Below are 20068 nucleotides of genomic sequence, written 5' to 3'. Positions count from 1 at the left end.
TTAACTAACGAACATTTTGAATTAAGAACACCCTTTGGAACCAATTAAATTCATAAGTCAAGGGTCCACTGTATTTATGAACAGTATGGTAAGGCTTATTCCAAATTACATCGACTGTTAAAATGACAGCTTTTGTTGGGTTTGATATCAAGCTGACTTGACTCCTGAGTCATCAAATAATAAGAAAAAATCACATAAAAGCACAGAATTTTCACACTCATTTAAAAATACATAGAAAAATATAGAAATAAATGTTAATCAAGCTAAAACATTAACCTTTACATTAACTTTTACATTATCTTTACTTAACTAATTAATTAACTATAAAGGCTTTCATTGGCTAACGTCGATGTGTTAAATAAAAAAAACCCCACATATTTAAAAGGATGTACCTGTCTTCTTACTGATGCAAATGCATTCAAAACTGCAGTACTTATCCTTCTCAGTCTTATACTGAATATCAGGGCTCAGCAGTGGTGGAACTACTACTGAACAAGGAAGTTTAGTTACTGCAATTTAGTTTCCCTCAGTAGTCACAGTTGAGGGTAATATAACATCATCATAGTCCTCCTGTCGCTCCAACTCCTCATTCATAAAATCATCTGCAAAGATCATAGAAAGAATAGAGCTGATGATGGCATCTTTTTTGTAGTATAAAGACACACTATATCGCCATACGTATGTAGACAACACCTTAATTGTTGAGTTTAGGTGTTTAATCCACATCTGTTTCTAAAAGATGTAAAATCACCACTCCAGTGGCTAAAGTCAGAGTCCTAAGCTCAATCCACTTCAATTGTTTGTTTATTTGGATTTTAACGTCATGTTTTACACTCTTTGGTTACATTCATGACAGGAACGGTACTCACTCATTACACAAGATTAATCAATTCACAAGGTTATATCAAACACAGTCATGGACAATTTTGTATCTCCAATTCACCTCCCTTGCATGTCTTTGAATTGTGGGAGGAAACCGGAGCACCTGGAGGAAACCCACGCAGACACGGGGAGAACATGCAAACTCCACACAGAAAGGACCCGGACTGCCCCACCTGGGGATCAAACCCCAGGACCTTCTTGCTGTGAGGCGACAGTGCTACCCACTTAGCCACGGTGCCGCCATCCACTTGAATATTTGTAAGATACATACTTTATACTATTTACTATTTATTTCTGATTTAACAAATGCTTTGAAGTAAATGGGGATCATTTCTGGAAAGGCTTTCCACAACATTATGATATGTGTCTCCAATTATTTGTGCACATTCAGTAAAAAAGTACCTGCAATCAACTCTTTAATTCATTTCAAAGCTATTTGATAGGGTTTGTCAGGGCTTCTGCTTAAAGCAATTATTAACCAAAATAACAGCAGAAAGACAACAACAATGCACTAATTCACTCATAATAAGGAATTGTATAGTACCCAGTAGGTGAGCAGGTCTGGGAGGAAGGAATGGCTTAGACTCTTTGCTGTCTAATTCATGTGTATCATTTTCTTCATCAACATCATCATAATCAATCTCAGAGGATCTTTGCTTGTCATGTGCATCTAAAACTCCTGTCACACCAAAAATCAAAGAGCACAGAATGATACCCATTTAACACATCTAACACATTTCACACTGATCAGCCATAACATTAAAACAACCTCCTTGTTTCTACACACACTGTCCATTTTATCAGCTCCACTGACTGTAGTCTGTCTGTTTCTCTGCATGCTTTGTTAGCCCCCTTTCATGCTGTTCTTCAATGGTCAGGACTCTCCCAGGACCACCACAGAGTAGGTATTATTTAGGTGGTGGATCATTCTCAGCACTGCAGTGACAGTGACATGGTGGTGGTGTGTTAGTGTGTGTTTTTAAACACCTCACTGTCACTGCTGGACTGAGATTAGTCCACCAACCAAAAATATCCAGACAACAGCGCCCCATGGGCAGCGTCCTGTGACCACTGATGAAGGTCTAGAAGATTACCAACTAAAACAGCAGCAATAGATGAGCGATCGTCTTTGACTTTACATCTACAAGGTGGACCAAGTAGGTAGAAGTGTCTAATAGAGTGGACAGTGAGTGGACACAGTATTTAAAAACTCCAGCAGAACTGCTGTGTTTGATCCACTCATACCAGCACAACACACACTAACACACCACCACCATGTCAGTGTCTCTGCAGTGCTGAGAATGATCCACCACATAAATAATACCTGCTCTGTGGTGGTCCTGTGGGGGTCCTGACCATTGAAGAACAGGGTGAAAACAGGCTAAAAAAGCATGCAGAGAAACAGATGGACTACAGTCAGTAATTGTAAAACTACAAAGTGCTTCTTTTTGGTAAGTGGAGCTAATAAAATGAACAGTGAGTCCGTTTTATAAAAATGTTTAAATACGTAAAAAAAAAAAAAAAAAAATCCAGAATCAACTTTAGCATGAAGTAATTATTAACCAAAATACTAGAAGAAACACAACAATCATTCACTCATCCATGCATAATAAGGAATTGTATAGTACCCTGTAATTCAGCAGGTCTGGGAGGAAGGAATGGCGCTGAAGCTTGTGTAGCATTTTTTTCAACATCATCATATTCAGTCCCAGAGGATCTTCCATCTATGCTTTGTTCCTCCTCTTTGTGTACTAAAACTTCTGTCTCACAAGAAATCAAACACAGAATGACATTTATTTAACACAAGTTAAATACATACTTAAATATGTAAAAAAAAAAAAAAAAAAAGTGTGAAATTTTTAACTGACATACTAGTGGTAGACACAAATACCAAAAGGTGCATTGCTTGACTTAAATTGACTAAAATAATAACAAAATAGTTCCAATATTAAACAATTTTGATATGTGAAATTTGCTGTCTTAAGTAGGGAGGATTCTAAATGTAAGGAGCACTGCATTTTTATTTTATTTGCATTTTCCATACTGTCCCAACTTTTCCTGATTTGGGGTTGTACACACTTTGGTTACATTCATGACAAGAACAGTAGTTACACATTACACAAGGTTCATCAGTTCACAAGGTTATATCGAACACAGTCATGGACAATTTAGTGTCTTCAATTCACCTCACTTGCATGTCTTTGGACTGGTGGGAGGAAACCGGAGCACCCGGGGGAAACCCACGCGGAAACGGGGAGTACATGAAAACTACACACAGAAAGGACCCGGACCGCCCCACCTAGGGATCGAACCCAGGACCTTCTTGCTGTGAGGCGACAGTGCTACCCATTTAGCCACCATGCCGCCCACTAGCTATAGGTAACCAGTACAAATGGCTAAAATGTACTGTAGTAGTCGAGACTACTGTAAAAGAGAGTTTTGTATGTTGAGGGTAGGAGAACAAATCAAGGAAATCACAATGTTTATTTATTTATTTAATACCTTATTTGACCATTTTGTTTGGGGTGGGCAAAGCCCTGTGGTGGACCCACTGTAACTCTGCCCAGGATGAGGCAGTTGATAAAAATGAAAAAAAAAATATATATATTAATTATTTTATGTGCATCTATGGAAAACATTTGAAATTGAAATTTGAAAGTACTAAACATTAACAAATGCACTTTAGACTAGACCGCCATGCAGAAATGTCTGGGTGATTTGGGTGCACCAATGCTTTTTATCACAAAATTCTCCATAACAATGCCTTAACTTCTAACAGCTCTACTTTTAAAATAAAACAGAATATGCTTGTATTATGCAAAACCATTCAGAAATGACAGAGGGTTTTTATATTTGTCTCGACACATAAACTCTCAAGTTGTGGAGAAGAGAGAAGACAGCACTAAGTAATGTCACAAAGTTAGTATAAGTGTAAGTTATACTGTTAGCATACTGTTAGTTATACACTGTTATTAAAAACTTATTTCAAAGATGATTACGGCACCCAGGTGGCGCAGCGGGATATTCTGCTAGTACACCAGCACCGGAATTCTGATCTCCTCGGTTTGAAACTTGGCGTTGCCATCGGGCAGCTGGGTGCCACTTAGCAAACACAATTGACAGTACCTGCAGCAGATACTTATTCGCCACCATGTCTGCTAGTGCGGGATGACCGGACTATGTGGGTGGGGTCTTCGAATGCTGTGCAAGGACCCTGATTAGCAGATTCGGCTGTGCAGAATGTATGGGCGAAAAGAAGGGGTCCACTAAGGCAGTGGTCCCCAACCACCGGGCCGTGGACTGGTACCGGTCCGTGGGTTATTAATTACCGGGCCGCACAGAAAGAATAAATAATTATAGATTGCTACAGAAAGCAATTAAATTTCCAAAACTCTTTGGGTGTTATTGTCTTATCACCACCAGGTGGGAGCAGCATCTCGTTGCAACGAAAAAGTTTAGGATTTACACTGAATTCTATAGTTATTCTATTTTAAATTCTCCCGTCCCTGCCGGTCCATGAATTATATCTTATATGAAACCGGTCTGTGGTGCAAAAAAATTTGGGGACTGCTGCGCTAAGAACTGTGCATGGGTCAGAGGATGCGTGAGCAGAAAATATACCCTCCTTGAATGCAATAAGGGATCCCCAGCAGCAAAAGACAAATTACCTATGCTAAATCGGGAGAAAAATGGGCAGGAAATGCATAAATAAATAAAAAAAAGATGCTTACATTATTTATAATGCAACAGTGTTTTTCTCTTTTTTCTTGTTAAACTTACCTTGACTGCCGGACTGCTTATCCTGCATAGAGTTTACAACAGGGTTGATATCATCATAATCTGCTTCTATCAGAAAGACAATCTATTAGAGAAATCTAGAAAAGTTTACTGGTTAAAAAAATTATTACAATGCTCTTTTTTAAGTTGTAGTATCTCTTCATTTGATGTATATTTTGTTGAATGCCCTTAAACTAAAATCTTTTAATTTTATGACAGCATTCAGTATTTTTGGGTTGGAGTATGGCACATCTTGACTTGGCAATCTTTACCCACTCTTCCTTGCAAGAGCACTCAAAATCTTTAAGATTGTGAGTGCATCTCCTGTGCACATCTTCAGGTCACCCCCTTTATATTGGATTCTGCAAATGCTACAATTAAATTTTTTTGTGAAAAAATGTAAATATTGTCTTTGCTTAATTAAGTGATGCAAAATCTATTACTTACATGAATGCATAGTGCTTATACAATGTCAACTGTGCAAGAAATTATTATTACAATTAATTAATGAGTTTGTTCTTAAAGAAGCCTATAGATATGTATACATACAGTGTATCACAAAAGTGAGTACACCCCTCACATTTCTGCAAATATTTCATTATAACTTTTCATGGGACAACACTATAGACATGAAACTTGGATATAACTTAGAGTAGTCAGTGTACAGCTTGTATAGCAGTGTAGATTTACTGTCTTCTGAAAATAACTCAACACACAGCCATTAATGTCTAAATAGCTGGCAACATAAGTGAGTACACCCCACAGTGAACATGTCCAAATTGTGCCCAAATGTGTCGTTGTCCCTCCCTGGTGTCATGTGTCAAGGTCCCAGGTGTAAATGGGGAGCAGGGCTGTTAAATTTGGTGTTTTGGGTACAATTCTCTCATACTGGCCACTGGATATTCAACATGGCACCTCATGGCAAAGAACTCTCTGAGGATTTGAGAAATAGAATTGTTGCTCTCCACAAAGATGGCCTGGGCTATAAGAAGATTGCTAACACCCTGAAACTGAGCTACAGCATGGTGGCCAAGGTCATACAGCGGTTTTCCAGGACAGGTTCCACTCGGAACAGGCTTCGCCAGGGTCGACCAAAGAAGTTGAGTCCACGTGTTCGGCGTCATATCCAGAGGTTGGCTTTAAAAAATAGACACATGAGTGCTGCCAGCATTGCTGCAGAGGTTGAAGACGTGGGAGGTCAGCCTGTCAGTGCTCAGACCATACGCCGCACACTGCATCAACTCGGTCTGCATGGTCGTCATCCCAGAAGGAAGCTGACGCACAAGAAAGCCCGCAAACAGTTTGCTGAAGACAAGCAGTCCAAGAACATGGATTACTGGAATGCCCTGTGGTCTGACGAGACCAAGATAAACTTGTTTGGCTCAGATGGTGTCCAGCATGTGTGGCGGCACCCTGGTGAGAAGTACCAAGACAACTGTATCTTGCCTACAGTCAAGCATGGTGGTGGTAGCATCATGGTCTTGGGCTGCATGAGTGTTGCTGGCACTGGGGAGCTGCAGTTCATTGAGGGAAACATGAATTCCAACATGTACTGTGACATTCTGAAACAGAGCATGGTCCCCTCCCTTCGAAAACTGGGCCTCATGGCAGTTTTCCAACAGCATAACGACCCCAAACACAACCTCCAAGATGACAACTGCCTTGCTGAGGAAGCTGAAGGTAAAGGTGATGGACTAAACCCAATTGAGCACCTGTGGCGCATCCTCAAGTGGAAGGTGGAGGAGTTCAAGGTGTCTAACATCCACCAGCTCTGTGATGTCATCATGGAGGAGTGGAAGAGGATTCCAGTAGCAACCTGTGCAGCTCTGGTGAATTCCATGCCCAGGAGGGTTAAGGCAGTGCTGGATAATAATGGTGGTCACACAAAATATTGACACTTTGGGCACAATTTGGACATGTTCACTGTGGGGTGTACTCACTTATGTTGCCAGCTATTTAGACATTAATGGCTGTGTGTTGAGTTATTTTCAGAAGACAGTAAATTTACACTGCTATACAAGTTGTACACTGACTACTCTAAGTTATATCCAAGTTTTATTTCTATAGTGTTGTCCCATGAAAAGATATAATGAAATATTTGCAGAAATGTGAGGGGTGTACTCACTTTTGTGATACACTGTATACACTGATCAGGCATACCATTATGTAGTCCATCCGTTTCTCTACATACTTTTTTTAGCCTGCTTTCACCCTGCTTTGACCCCCACAGGACCACCACAGGGTAGGTATTATTTAGGTGGTGGATCATTCTCAGCACTACAGAGATACTGACAAGGTGGTGGTGTGTTAGTGTGTGTTGTGCTGGTATGAGTGGATCAGAAACAGCAGTGCAGTTTTTAAACACCTCACTGTCACTGCTGGACTGAGAACAGTATCCAGACAACAGCGCCCATGGGCAGCGTCCTGTGACCACTGATGAAGGTCTTGAAGATGACCAACTCAAACAGCAGCAATAGATGAGCGATCGTCTCTGACTTTACATCTACAAGGCGGACCAACTAGGTAGGAGTGTTTAATAGAGTGGGCAGTGAGTGGACACGGTATTTAAAAACTCCAGCAGTGCTGCTGGGTCTGATCCACTCATACCATCACAACACACACTAACACACCACCACCATGCCAGTGTCACTGCAGTGCTGAGAATGATCCACCACCCAAATAATATCTGCTCTGTACTGGTCCTGTGGGGATCCTGACCATTAAAGAACAGGGTGAAAACAGGTTAAAAAAGTATGTAGAGAAACAGATGGACTACAGTCAGTAATTGTAGAACTTCTATAGTAGTAAAGTGCTTCTATATGGTAAGTGGAGCTGATAAAATGGACAGTGAGTGTAGAAACAAGAAGGTGGTCATAATGTTATGCCTTATCAGTGTATGTATACATACAGTGGGGGAAATAAGTATTTGATCCCCCGCTGATTTTGTAATCAGCAGGGGATCAAATACTTATTTCCCCCACTGTACATATTGGTGAAGCAAAATCATTTAGCACTCTTTATTTTAGATAATGAGTGTTTAAGTATTTGACAACTAAATTATGTTAAATGTCCATTACTACCATATAACTCTGTTTGAATAAAACTCCTGGTTTAGTAAAACCATGCGATTCTGTTATGGTTATTGAATCCTGATCACATAAAAAATCAATTAAGACAGAATTAATTACCACTATCACTTGAATTATCCACATTGTTGCCGCTGAGCTCAACATCCATGTCTTTATCTGAAGCTCTGAATCTTACTGTAAGATAAAAACAAGCATTTTAATAGTGACTCTGGTCCAATTAACACACATGTTGTGTTTGGAGTCCCTGAAACACCAGAGCCTCTTAATATTAACAGCTTAATATTGTAGCCTTTTTCAATCAGCTTGATACTTCATGACTTAAACAATAAACAATATTCTGATATTAATAAGCGTTCCAAACACCCATAAATTGTTAATTTGATTAAATAATTTGGTAAATTAAATGTACATTTTTAACCACAAAACACTAGGGTCTTTGTGACATCAGAGGACAAGTCAGTAAAGTCAATGTTAACAGAACACAAGGGTTGAAAATTTATAATAAAAGGATGTTTGGTGTTTAGGAGCCTTAGTTACAGTGTTGACCTTAACTTTTGGATTGAACTAGAATGTCAGTTGGGAGTGTAATGAGGGATGATGAAAAGGTTCCACCCAAATGTCTAGTAAAAAAAAAAGTTGGGATCTCGAATACATCGTATCGAATGTCAGCTCTGCCTGCCGGCTAAGGCTGGGCAGCCACATGAACAACGATTGGCCTGTTGTTCAGATATGGGTGGGATTAAGCCGGATAGGGTCTCTCTCTCTCTCATAACTAATGCAGTTACGACCTCTGCTGGCTGATTGATGGCGCCTGCACAGATATGAGAAAAGAGTGCTCTCAGGGTGTGTCTCTCTGTACACCGTGCTGAGCTGCACTGCACTCATCAAAGTGTAGGTGATAAGATGCATACGGAATGCTGCCCATGTGTTGGAGGGGGCGTGGGTCAGCTTCGTTCTCCTCAATCAGAGCAGGGATCAGCATTGGTGAAGAGGAAGCATGACGCAATCGGGCAATTGGACGCACTAAAAAAGTGAGAAAAAGAAAAATGCATAAATATATATACAGTGTATCACAAAAGTGAGTACACCCCTCACATTTCTGCAGATATTTAAGTATATCTTTTTATGGGACAACACTGACAAAATGACACTTTGACACAATGAAAAGTAGTCTGTGTGCAGCTTATATAACAGTGTAAATTTATTCTTCCCTCAAAATAACTCAATATACAGCCATTAATGTCTAAACCACCGGCAACAAAAGTGAGTACACCCCTAAGAGACTACACCCCTAAATGTCCAAATTGAGCACTGCTTGTCATTTTCCCTCCAAAATGTCATGTGATTTGTTAGTGTTACTAGGTCTCAGGTGTGCATAGGGAGCAGGTGTGTTCAATTTAGTAGTACAGCTCTGACACTCTCTCATACTGGTCACTGAAAGTTCATGGCACCTCATGGCAAAGAACTCTCTGAGGATCTTAAAAGACGAAATTGTTGCGCTACATGAAGATGGCCAAGGCTACAAGAAGATTGCCAACACCCTGAAACTGAGCTGCAGCACAGTGGCCAAGATCATCCAGCGTTTTAAAAGAGCAGGGTCCACTCAGAACAGACCTCGCGTTGGTCGTCCAAAGAAGCTGAGTGCACGTGCTCAGCGTCACATCCAACTGCTGTCTTTGAAAGATAGGCGCAGGAGTGCTGTCAGCATTGCTGCAGAGATTGAAAAGGTGGGGGGTCAGCCTGTCAGTGCTCAGACCATACGCCGCACACTACATCAAATTGGTCTGCATGGCTGTCACCCCAGAAGGAAGCCTCTTCTGAAGTCTCTACACAAGAAAGCCCGCAAACAGTTTGCTGAAGACATGTCAACAAAGGACATGGATTACTGGATCCATGTCCTATGGTCTGATGAGACCAAGATTAATTTGTTTGGTTCAGATGGTCTCAAGCATGTGTGGCGGCAATCAGGTGAGGAGTACAAAGATAAGTGTGTCATGCCTACAGTCAAGCATGGTGGTGGGAATGCCATGGTCTGGGGCTGCATGAGTGCAGCAGGTGTTGGGGAGTTACATTTCATTGAGGGACACATGAACTCCAATATGTACTGTGAAATACTGAAGCAGAGCATGATCCCCTCCCTCCGGAAACTGGGTCGCAGGGCAGTGTTCAAGCATGATAATGACCCCAAACACACCTCTAAGACGACCACTGCTTTATTGAAGAGGCTGAGGGTAAAGGCGATGGACTGGCCAAGCATGTCTCCAGACCTAAACCCAATAGAACATCTTTGGGGCATCCTCAAGCGGAAGGTGGAGGAGCGCAAAGTCTCGAATATCCGCCAGCTCCATAATGTCGTCATGGAGGAGTGGAAAAGCATTCCAGTGGCAACCTGTGAAGCTCTGGTAAACTCCATGCCCAGGAGAGTTAAGGCAGTTCTGGGAAATAATGGTGGCCACACAAAATATTGACACTTCAGGAACTTTCACTAAGGGGTGTACTCACTTTTGTTGCCAGTGGTTTAGACATTAATGGCTGTATATTGAGTTATTTTGAGGGAAGAATAAATTTACACTGTTATATAAGCTGCACACAGACTACTTTTCATTGTGTCAAAGTGTCATTTTGTCAGCGTTGTCCCATGAAAAGATATACTTAAATATCTGCAGAAATGTGAGGGGTGTACTCACTTTTGTGATACACTGTATATATTTACAGCCCCTGGAGCAGAGAGAGTTAAGGGCCTTGCTCAAGGACCCATCAGTGGCTGCATAGCAGAGGCTGGATTTGAACCGCCAATCTTCCGGTTGACAGCCCAAAGCTCTACCCACTAGGCTACCACTATCTCCTATATAGGATGTCCAACAAGGTCATGTGTCCACACACTTATAAATGCCTTCCTGAATTGACCATTAAAACACAGTGCTGCTCACCAAAAATAAAAAGCAGCTTTATGATTTCTGTAAAAAGTGCTTTACATAGTGCTTTGCAGTTTAGTCACTGTCAAAGTACAGTATTATTAAAAATACAAAGACAAACAGCAGTAAAATGACTACAGGGAGACCAATACACAATACACATCACATAGTAAAAACAGTTGACAATAGCACATAGTGTGCAATTCAATACATTTATATTTACAATATATTTAGTTATTTAGTTAGTTCATTTCATCGTGTGAATAAAATTCTACAGATGTGTGGTTTGTTGGTGAGTTACTTACTGATGGTGCACAGCTGTTTCCTTTTCCAGATTGCAATAATGACAGCGACTATCAGCAGCACCAGTCCTACTGTCAGACCCACAATAAGTCCAGTTTTAGGTGGGAAGGGTTTCAACACAGGAACATAGTCTAAAATAAAAGCAATATAGAAATAAAAAATAAGGACGATACAAACAATATATAATCATGTATTTAAAATGTTATAATAATATTATATATGCTATAAAATATATTTGCCAAACTTCATTGTTTTTAAAATTAGTTTAATATTCTGGCAGGCTGGGTGCCTACACGAACAACGATTGGCTGTTGTTCAAGTGGGGGTGCCGGAGGGGATTCATCATAATCGATACAATTACGACCTCTGCTGGCTGATTGATGGCGCCTGCACAGAGTCGAGGGATAATAAGGATCAGGGTGTATCTCTCCATGCACAAAGCTGATCCACATATGAACTTGGCTCGTGCAGTTGAAAAGATGCAGTCGGCTACTGCACACGTGTCGAAGGGGCATGTGTCAGTCACGGCTCTTCTCAGTCAGAGTGGAGATCAGCATCAGTAGAGAGGAAGCGTAATGCAATCGGGTAATTGGATATGACTAGATTAGAAGGAAAATTGGGGGAAAAATGCAGGTGGGTGCTGGCTATGTCTAAAGGGGGAGTGGCCAAAGCCCTGCAATATATTGTCGCGACCCTAACCAGAATAAAGTGGTTAATATAAATAAAATGGGAAAAAATAATAATAAAAATACACACTCAGCACCAGAGTAAATACAAAATATATATAAAAAATACATTGTTGGTCGTTGTTTCAGATTAAAGAGAAAGAGTTACACCAAAGAACAACTGTCTCTGGTAAGTACTATTCACTCTCACTCACTTTCTTAACCGCTTATCCAATTAGGGTCGCGCTGGTGCTGGAGCCTATCCAAGCTTTTTAATAGGTGCAAGACACAAACACCTATTCACCTATAGGGCAATTTAGTGTCTCCAATTAACCTGACTGCATGTTTTTGGACTGTGGGAGGAAACCGGAGCTCCCGGAGGAAACCCACACAGATACGGGGAGAACATGCAAACTCCACACAGAAAGGACCCAGACTGCCCCGCCTGGTTGACAAGGGTGGCACTTGTGTTTATAAAGTTCGGGTGGCACAGTGGCTAAGTGGGTAGCACTGTCGACTCACAGCAAGAAGGTCCTGGGTTCGATCCCCAGGTGGGGCAGTCCGGGTCCTTTCTGTGAGGAGTTTGCTTGTTTGTTCGTGTGGGTTTTCTCTAGGTGCTCCGGTTTCCTCCCACAGTCCAAAGACATGCAAGTGAGGTGAATTGGAGATACTAAATTGTCCATGACTGTGCTCAATATAACATTGTGAACTGATGAATCTTGGTAATGAGTAACTACCGTTCCTCTCATGAATGTAACCAAAGTGTAAAACATGACGGTGAAATCCCAATAAACAAACAAATTATGAAGTTAAAGTTTAGCTACATTACTTAATTTTATCTCAAGTGCTGGTTCAAGCCAAACCATTGCCAGTTTGTGGCCACTGAGCAATGATTTTAACCTTCAATTGCTTGGTAAATTATAAATTGGTAAATTGGTAAATTGCTCAGTTGTACTGGTAACAGGGCGGCACGGTGACTCGGTGGGTAGCACTGTCGCCTCACAGCAAGAAGGTCCTGGGTTTGATCCCCAGGCAGGGTGGTCCGGGTCCTTTCTGTGCGGAGTTTGCATGTTCTCCCTGTGTCTGTGTGGGTTTCCTTGGTGAGCTCTGGTTTCCTCCCACAGTTAACACCCAGTCAGGTTAATTGGAGACACTGAATTGCCTTATAGGCGAATGGGTGTGTGTATGTGTGTTTGCCCATGCGATGGACTGGTGCCCCGACCAGGGTGTTACTGTGTGCCCTGTGCTCATTGATAAACTGGGATAGGCTCTAGCATCCATCCCCCCTCCCCCTGCGACCCTAATTGGATAAGCAGTAAAGTATATGAGTTTATTTTCTTTGCTTTTCTGGAATTTCCATAAAATTTGACATAGTGTTTCTAGACAAACTTTATTGTGACAGTTATATTTGGTGAACTATTTGGGGGAATTAGTTCCTTAATTAAATTATGTTTACAATATCAGTTCTGTATTCACTTGGGTTCCCTTTGCATAATGTTTCCCCCTTTTTCTCCCAATTCAGCATAGTCAATTATATGGATACTACAAATAAACAAAATTTTATATTAATATTGTGTTCCAAACACTCACTAATTGATACATTATACATACATTATTTATTTATTATTATTTTTTAAATGCATTTTCCTCCCTTTTTCTCCCAGTGCAGTGTAGCAGTGAATCAGTGTTCCACTGCTAGGGACCGTGATGGTGTCCAAGGAAGGTATATTCGCCTGACACATGCTTCTGTCGAAGCATGCACAGTCCACTAATCCCTTTTTATTTTCCCATACTTAATACTTCCATACATACTAGATTTCTGCGTGAGGTCGGTTTCGAGCACGTAAAGCCACGCAATGAACTCTGCGCTCCCTCACTTCTGTACAGGCACCTTGGGCAACCAGGGTCCTTACACACTGTTGAAGACACCACCCCCTTTTAATCCGGTCTTTTCGCACTCAGCAGACCAGAGGCCAATTTTGTCTGCTTCAGGCACTTGCCAAAGCAGACAAAAGGAGCGCTCTGCCGGCTGGTAGCAGGGCTAATATTCGAACTCGGAGGGTTCAAAATCCCAGCACTGGTGTGTTAGCGGAATATCCTGCTGTGCCACCTGGACGTTCAATGTATTAATTTATTAAGAAGTTAAAATGACCATACACATAAACCTATCTTCTTCAGAATCATTTCATTTAATCAATAAATTCAGCACTTACTTTTGCAGTAGATTTCTCTTCCTTCCTGATTTTGGCAGGATCCTTTTTGGAAGCAGTGTTTTAGATTTTTGCCATGTGTACAATTAAATTTCAAAGATCTATTTGACAATTTTAATTGATTTGGTCTCTGGCTTATGAATTCCCCACATTTCAGCTCCTTGCATAACAGGTCAGCATCACTATCCTTCAGAGGACATACGTCTTCCCAGGTTCCATGGTACTGCACTTGAACACTGCCTCCACAATATTCACCCAGTCTAAATTGGATGGCATCTGTAAATGAATGGAATACACAATCATTGTTTCAATTCTTTATTAAGGTGTTTACAAATGGACATAGTCATGTTAAAGCAGATAAGTATATATATTATATATAACTATATAAGTTGTAACTTTCTTCATGTACCTTATGTTACTAATACAGAATCTTAGCTACAGAGTGTTCAATATGTTTGGCTTCTATTTTAAAAAGCATTCCTAAAAACCCTAATGTACTGTAGTTTTCCTTCAGTATTATGGGAAGACATGAGACTATAATAGAAAAATGTAGACCTTTAACTAGCCAGCATGCTAAGTTGCTAAAGTCTTGCAATTCTGAATGCATACAGCAATACATAGTGAGAGTATTAACAACACCATACGTAGTGCACCAAGTTGTTTACCTTTAATTTAGAGGCATTTACAATTACCATAAGGTAAAAGCCTTGTAAACACATTGCTAAGTTTGAGTTATTTACACACTGCTAACAGGTATATAAAATCCATTATACAGTTTTAAAAATTATATGCTTCAAACTTGTGGGAAGTGTGGGAATGCTTCAACACTGTGGAAATGATCCTTTCCTGTTCCAGTTCGACAGAACCTGTCTGCAGAAGGTGAGGTCCATAAAGACATTGCTTTGATGAATTAGGTGTAAAGAAACTCCAGTGGCCTGCGCAAAGCCCTGACTGCGAGTCCTTTAAACTCTTTAGAGATTAACTGGTAAGGTGATTGCAAGCCAGGCTACCGGTAACCGGTTTACATTACTGTGCTAATCAGTTTAAATCTAATCAAGCACAAAATCTGACATGAAACAAGTATATAATGCATTACCTGATGACAGTACAGTATTACATTGTACTGTGATATCAGCATCTCACCTGCACAAGTCACCAAGTCGATGCTCAAACAGTTGTCTCTCCAGGACTTGCACTGGGTCAGCACGTTTTCCTTTCCAGTACAGCTATAGTAACGACCTTTGCCCTTATACGCCGAAGACCAGTCCATGAGAAACATGCCACAGCGTAGTTGATAACACAGCTCAGTATACACTCGCATGTTTGTCTTCTGAGATGACGTACACACACGCTCATTTTTATTAATCCTCACTTCACCTGTACAGTTACCCAAGAGGCTCACCTGCGGGCCATCTGTGGAAAAGAAAATGTAGACAATATACATGGTGCCCCATTAGCTAATCTTTATAATTCAGTTTCAGTTTGCTTTTACCGTTTTATTTTATTGTTATTTTTTTTGCATTTTCTCCCCTTTTTCTCACAATTTAGCGCATTCAATTTTTACCCAGTTGCATTATGTTTCCTCTTCACTGGTGTTGACCCCCACCCCGATTAGCCCATTGCTAAGCGTACATTTTTTTTAAATGCCAATTTTCTCATGTATCCTTTATGGCCACGTATACTTTACAGTAATGGGTGAAAACTCATTTATATAAAATAATTAACAGTTGAAAAAAGGCCTTTTCTTTCCCCAGCATGAAGTGCAGAAGTGAGGTCCATGATGACAAGTCTGGTGTGGAGAAATTAAATGAATGCATAAACACCTTTGGAATGAATTGGAATTTTAATTGTCAGCCTGGCCTTCTCTTTTTAAAAATAGTGCCTGACCTCACAGATGATCTTTTGATTAAAAAGCTTTATCCCACAGCAATAATCTGAAATCTTGGGAAAAGCCTTTCCATTTTTCCAGAATTGTGGAGACTATTATACAGGTGGGGGTGGGAGTGGGTTAACTCATGGTCAGTTCTCAACATACTTTTGGCCATATAATGGTAAATGTCAGTTAGCAGTTATTGTAAATCTAAAATAAACTCAATAAGAGTTATATCGATTATATTTACATGTAAACTAAAATTACACATAATTTGGTGTGACTACAGCTTAACATCATTGCAGAACTTTTGCAGAAAGTTTTTAGCTTTACCTTCACAGGTGATGTTAAGATGATGTTGCCCCACTGACGGTTTCTTATCCTCGCAGTCCCAGATGCTCTTGGGATTTCTAGAGCAGTTGTAGCTTTTGTTCCACAGTGTCATATCTGGCTGTAGTTTTCCATAGTTTTTTGACCTGAATTTCCCACATTCCAGATAATTACATAACTGTTTACCTTCCTGTTCCCCCAAACCATCATTGCTTAAGGCACTGAGACCATTTTCATTCTGAATGTAGACTCCTCCCTTACAGGCTGATGTTGTGTTAGTGAGAAGGATTCTGTTCCAACCTGAAAAACAAAGTGAACAGTAATAAAGTTTTTAAAGGCAGAGCCAAAAACATGGTGGTTTTATACAAACCCCATTTCAGGAAAAGTTGAGAGTTTTTATGATGCAATCAACAATAATTTGCAATAAGAATAATTCTTGAATCTTTATTTAATTGACAAAACTACAAAGAACCAACTTAAATGCTTTTTGTAAATGTAAACAAACTTTGAATTTGATGCCTGCAACATCCTCAAAAAGCTGGGACAGGCAAAATAACAGTGAAACATTTATAGAATATTCAGCTTATACTATAGTGCACTTCACAGTAACAGATAATGTGAATGAAACGCTCCTACAGAATTGGCGCTAATGATTGTAAGAACCGCTTTCTGAACCAATCAGACCTTCTCATTTTAATTTTTTAGTGAGAAATGCTGTTATTTGCATGTATTTAGTTTGCAGCGTCACACAGATGATTGTCAATGAAACGCTTGATTGACTTTCTAACGAGTTCGTGTTTTACTTCACAACCGGGAAAAGTTTGGATGTTTTTAATTATAAGCGCATTTACAAAGTAACAGATTCTATTCCTAATGAGACACACGCTTATAAATTTAATAGCATCTGGAACAAGGTAAGGTAAGCAGTATTATGGATTTTTTGCCGTGTTTGGGATTTTGCCCGCTGTGCAGTAATTTGCAGTGAAAACAAAAAGTCGGTTTAAGCTTTTAACTGTATACAGTCGCTAATCTGTTGTTGTTTTTTTTATCTGAACTTACATATTATTTGTTTATTTCTATGCTACACTTGCAATAAATGTTTTGTGTATATTATATTGACTCGTGACTTGACTCAGACTCTAGCCTAAAGACTCGTGACTCGACTCAGACTCGTATTTTGTGACTTGTAAACATCTCTGATATATGCTAATTTTGTTGGTTTCTCCAATGTGTGTCATTTAGGTGAGCTGGCAATGAAAAACTCTCTCTTTATTGGTTGTAGAGGTAACATCTTAGTAACATCTTAATTAACAAATTGCCAATTTCAGCTTTTTACCACAAAAGCAGAGATAATAAATTATCCTACTATGACAGTTTTCGTTAGTTTGGTGGACAAACACAGATGGATATGGATTTATATATCCTGAAATGATCCTGGAAATATATAAGATGGCCGCCAAGAAGAAAAACAAGTGCATTATATCCCCAATAGAATAACACATGGATATAGATTTGGTCTCAATTTAAGGAAGAGAAGCTCAGGTAAGCAGCGTTTAGGGATTTATGCTGCTGTGTGGTTGATCTGGGTCGTGGTGCTGCTGTCTATCATGCGTTTTCATTTTGCAATAATAACAAAGCATTATCAAATATTGAACTTTTTCAGGATTTTTTTTTTACTAGTAATGATATTTTAGAAATAGAACACACATTGTTGTTGATGCAAAATACACAAAATATACCCCCAAAAAGAGTCCCCCCCCTTTTTTTTTTACTAAACCTACTAAAGTAAATGCAAATAAATACCTGCACACTTGAGATAGCCGACTGTACACATTTTTACCACAGCATGGCTGAAGTCACAGTTGGGGAAGTTGTCATCTTTACAGGTGATGCCGGTCAGTCCCTTGTTTTTAAAAGCCTCATTGGTTAACACAGTGAAATTAAGATGTTCTCCACAGCTGAGGTTTTTGCAGATGGCAGTTAATGCTTTTTCACCTTTAGCTTCTGTACACAATGGATATTGAGTACCTAGGTAAAACAACTGAACTGTTCCAGCACACTTATCTCGAGGGTCCTGCAGTTCAGCTTTTACGCTCCCTATGAAAAAATGTAGTGTTTGTGAAGATGCTATAAAAAGTCTAATGCAATAAAAATAACAACAACAACAACAACAATAATAATAATAATAATAATAATATAATAGACAAGTGACTTATTATTATTATTGTGTTTAGTAGAATCATTACCTGTGCATGAAACATAGGCTGGAACTGTGCAGTTCACTGTGATGTTCTTCACCAGGACAAAGCTGCAATGGCTAAATTTCTGAGCCTGTTGAGGGCAGTGCACACTGCCCACTTTGATGCCAGGCTCTCTGTTTCCAATATATTCACCTTTGATGGCATCCCCACAGCCCAGGTTTCTGCACAGCATACTTGACTGTTCCATCTTCCAGGTGTTTTGACACACCCCTTCGCAAACCCCATTTGTACAGAACACCACTTTTCCCCAACACTTCTCACCATGTTTGTTCTGCAGTTTTACCTCCACAGGGCCTGCCAAAAACAAGCAATACTTTGATAATCACAGTGGTAGTAATGATATCATTATTATTTTCATATATCAACTTATACTTATTCATAACAACAAGGTATCACAAATCATTGAAATTAATTGCCAAGACGTCTGTGGAACCGTCTGTGGATTTTTAATTATATTTTTCTCCCATTTTCCTCACGATTCAGCATGGTCAATTTGTCTTCCGCTGCAATGGATCCCTGTTTGCATTTGAGGAGGGTATATTGCTGCTCATGCCTCCTCCGACATGTGCGCAGTCCTAGCGGATCCCTTCTTTTAGGCCATGCACTCTACACAGATGCCTCTATCTGCTAATCAGGGTCCTTACACAGCGTATGAAGACCCTACCCACATAGTCCGGTCATCCAACCCTAGCAGACATGGTGTTCAATTAGTGTCTGTGGCAGGCACTGCCAATTATTCCTGCTAGATAGTGCCCAGCTGACCGGTGGCAATGCCGAGCTTCAAACCGAGAAGTTTAGAATCTCTGTGCTGGTGTGCTAGTGGAATATCCCGCTGCGCCAACTGGGCGCCCTGTCTGGATTTTTATAATCAGACTATGGGAAGGTGTAGTTCAGAGCAAGGGTATAAACCAATATCTAAGGTTTCAAGTGTTCCCACGGTCACGGTGGCCTTTTATATATGTGTATATATGTGTGTATATATATATACAGTGTATCACAAAAGTGAGTACACCCCTCACATTTCTGCAGATATTTAAGTATATATTTTCATGGGACAACACTGACAAAATGACACTTTGACACAATGAAAAGTAGTCTGTGTGCAGCTTATATAACAGTGTAAATTTATTCTTCCCTCAAAATAACTCAATATACAGCCATTAATGTCTAAACCACCGGCAACAAAAGTGAGTACACCCCTAAGAGACTACACCCCTAAATGTCCATATTGAGCACTGCTTGTCATTTTCCCTCCAAAATGTCATGTGACTCGTTAGTGTTACTAGGTCTCAGGTGTGCATAGGGAGCAGGTGTGTTCAATTTAGTAGTACAGCTCTCACACTCTCTCATACTGGTCACTGAAAGTTCCAACATGGCACCTCATGGCAAAGAACTCTCTGAGGATCTTAAAAGACGAATTGTTGCGCTACATGAAGATGACCAAGGCTACAAGAAGATTGCCAACACCCTGAAACTGAGCTGCAGCACAGTGGCCAAGATCATCCAGCGTTTTAAAAGAGCAGGGTCCACTCAGAACAGACCTCGCGTTGGTCGTCCAAAGAAGCTGAGTGCATGTGCTCAGCGTCACATCCAACTGCTGTCTTTGAAAGATAGGCGCAGGAGTGCTGTCAGCATTGCTGCAGAGATTGAAAAGGTGGGGGGTCAGCCTGTCAGTGCTCAGACCATACGCCGCATACTACATCAAATTGGTCTGCATGGCTGTCACCCCAGAAGGAAGCCTCTTCTGAAGTCTCTACACAAGAAAG

General features: G+C 40.3%; 1 protein-coding gene across 1 annotated transcript in view; it reads right to left on the bottom strand.

The window, feature by feature from the left end:
• Positions 1-516: 516 nt before the first annotated feature.
• LOC134318059 (scavenger receptor cysteine-rich type 1 protein M160) overlaps positions 517-20068 on the bottom strand; it is a 45822-nt gene continuing 26270 nt past the window's right edge. The window contains exons 9-19 of the mRNA XM_062998802.1: positions 18288-18596; positions 17845-18138; positions 16045-16341; positions 14985-15254; positions 13992-14117; positions 10969-11097; positions 7848-7922; positions 4663-4728; positions 2511-2642; positions 1427-1561; positions 517-602 (exon numbers count right to left, since the gene is read on the bottom strand). Coding sequence (XP_062854872.1) covers positions 517-602; positions 1427-1561; positions 2511-2642; positions 4663-4728; positions 7848-7922; positions 10969-11097; positions 13992-14117; positions 14985-15254; positions 16045-16341; positions 17845-18138; positions 18288-18596 — 1919 coding nt within the window. The remainder of the gene's footprint in view (positions 603-1426; positions 1562-2510; positions 2643-4662; positions 4729-7847; positions 7923-10968; positions 11098-13991; positions 14118-14984; positions 15255-16044; positions 16342-17844; positions 18139-18287; positions 18597-20068) is intronic.

Source organism: Trichomycterus rosablanca, chromosome 7, assembly GCF_030014385.1.
Source record: "Trichomycterus rosablanca isolate fTriRos1 chromosome 7, fTriRos1.hap1, whole genome shotgun sequence".
NCBI classification, from domain to species: domain Eukaryota; kingdom Metazoa; phylum Chordata; class Actinopteri; order Siluriformes; family Trichomycteridae; genus Trichomycterus; species Trichomycterus rosablanca.
This window is presented reverse-complemented; position numbering and strand designations above follow the sequence as displayed.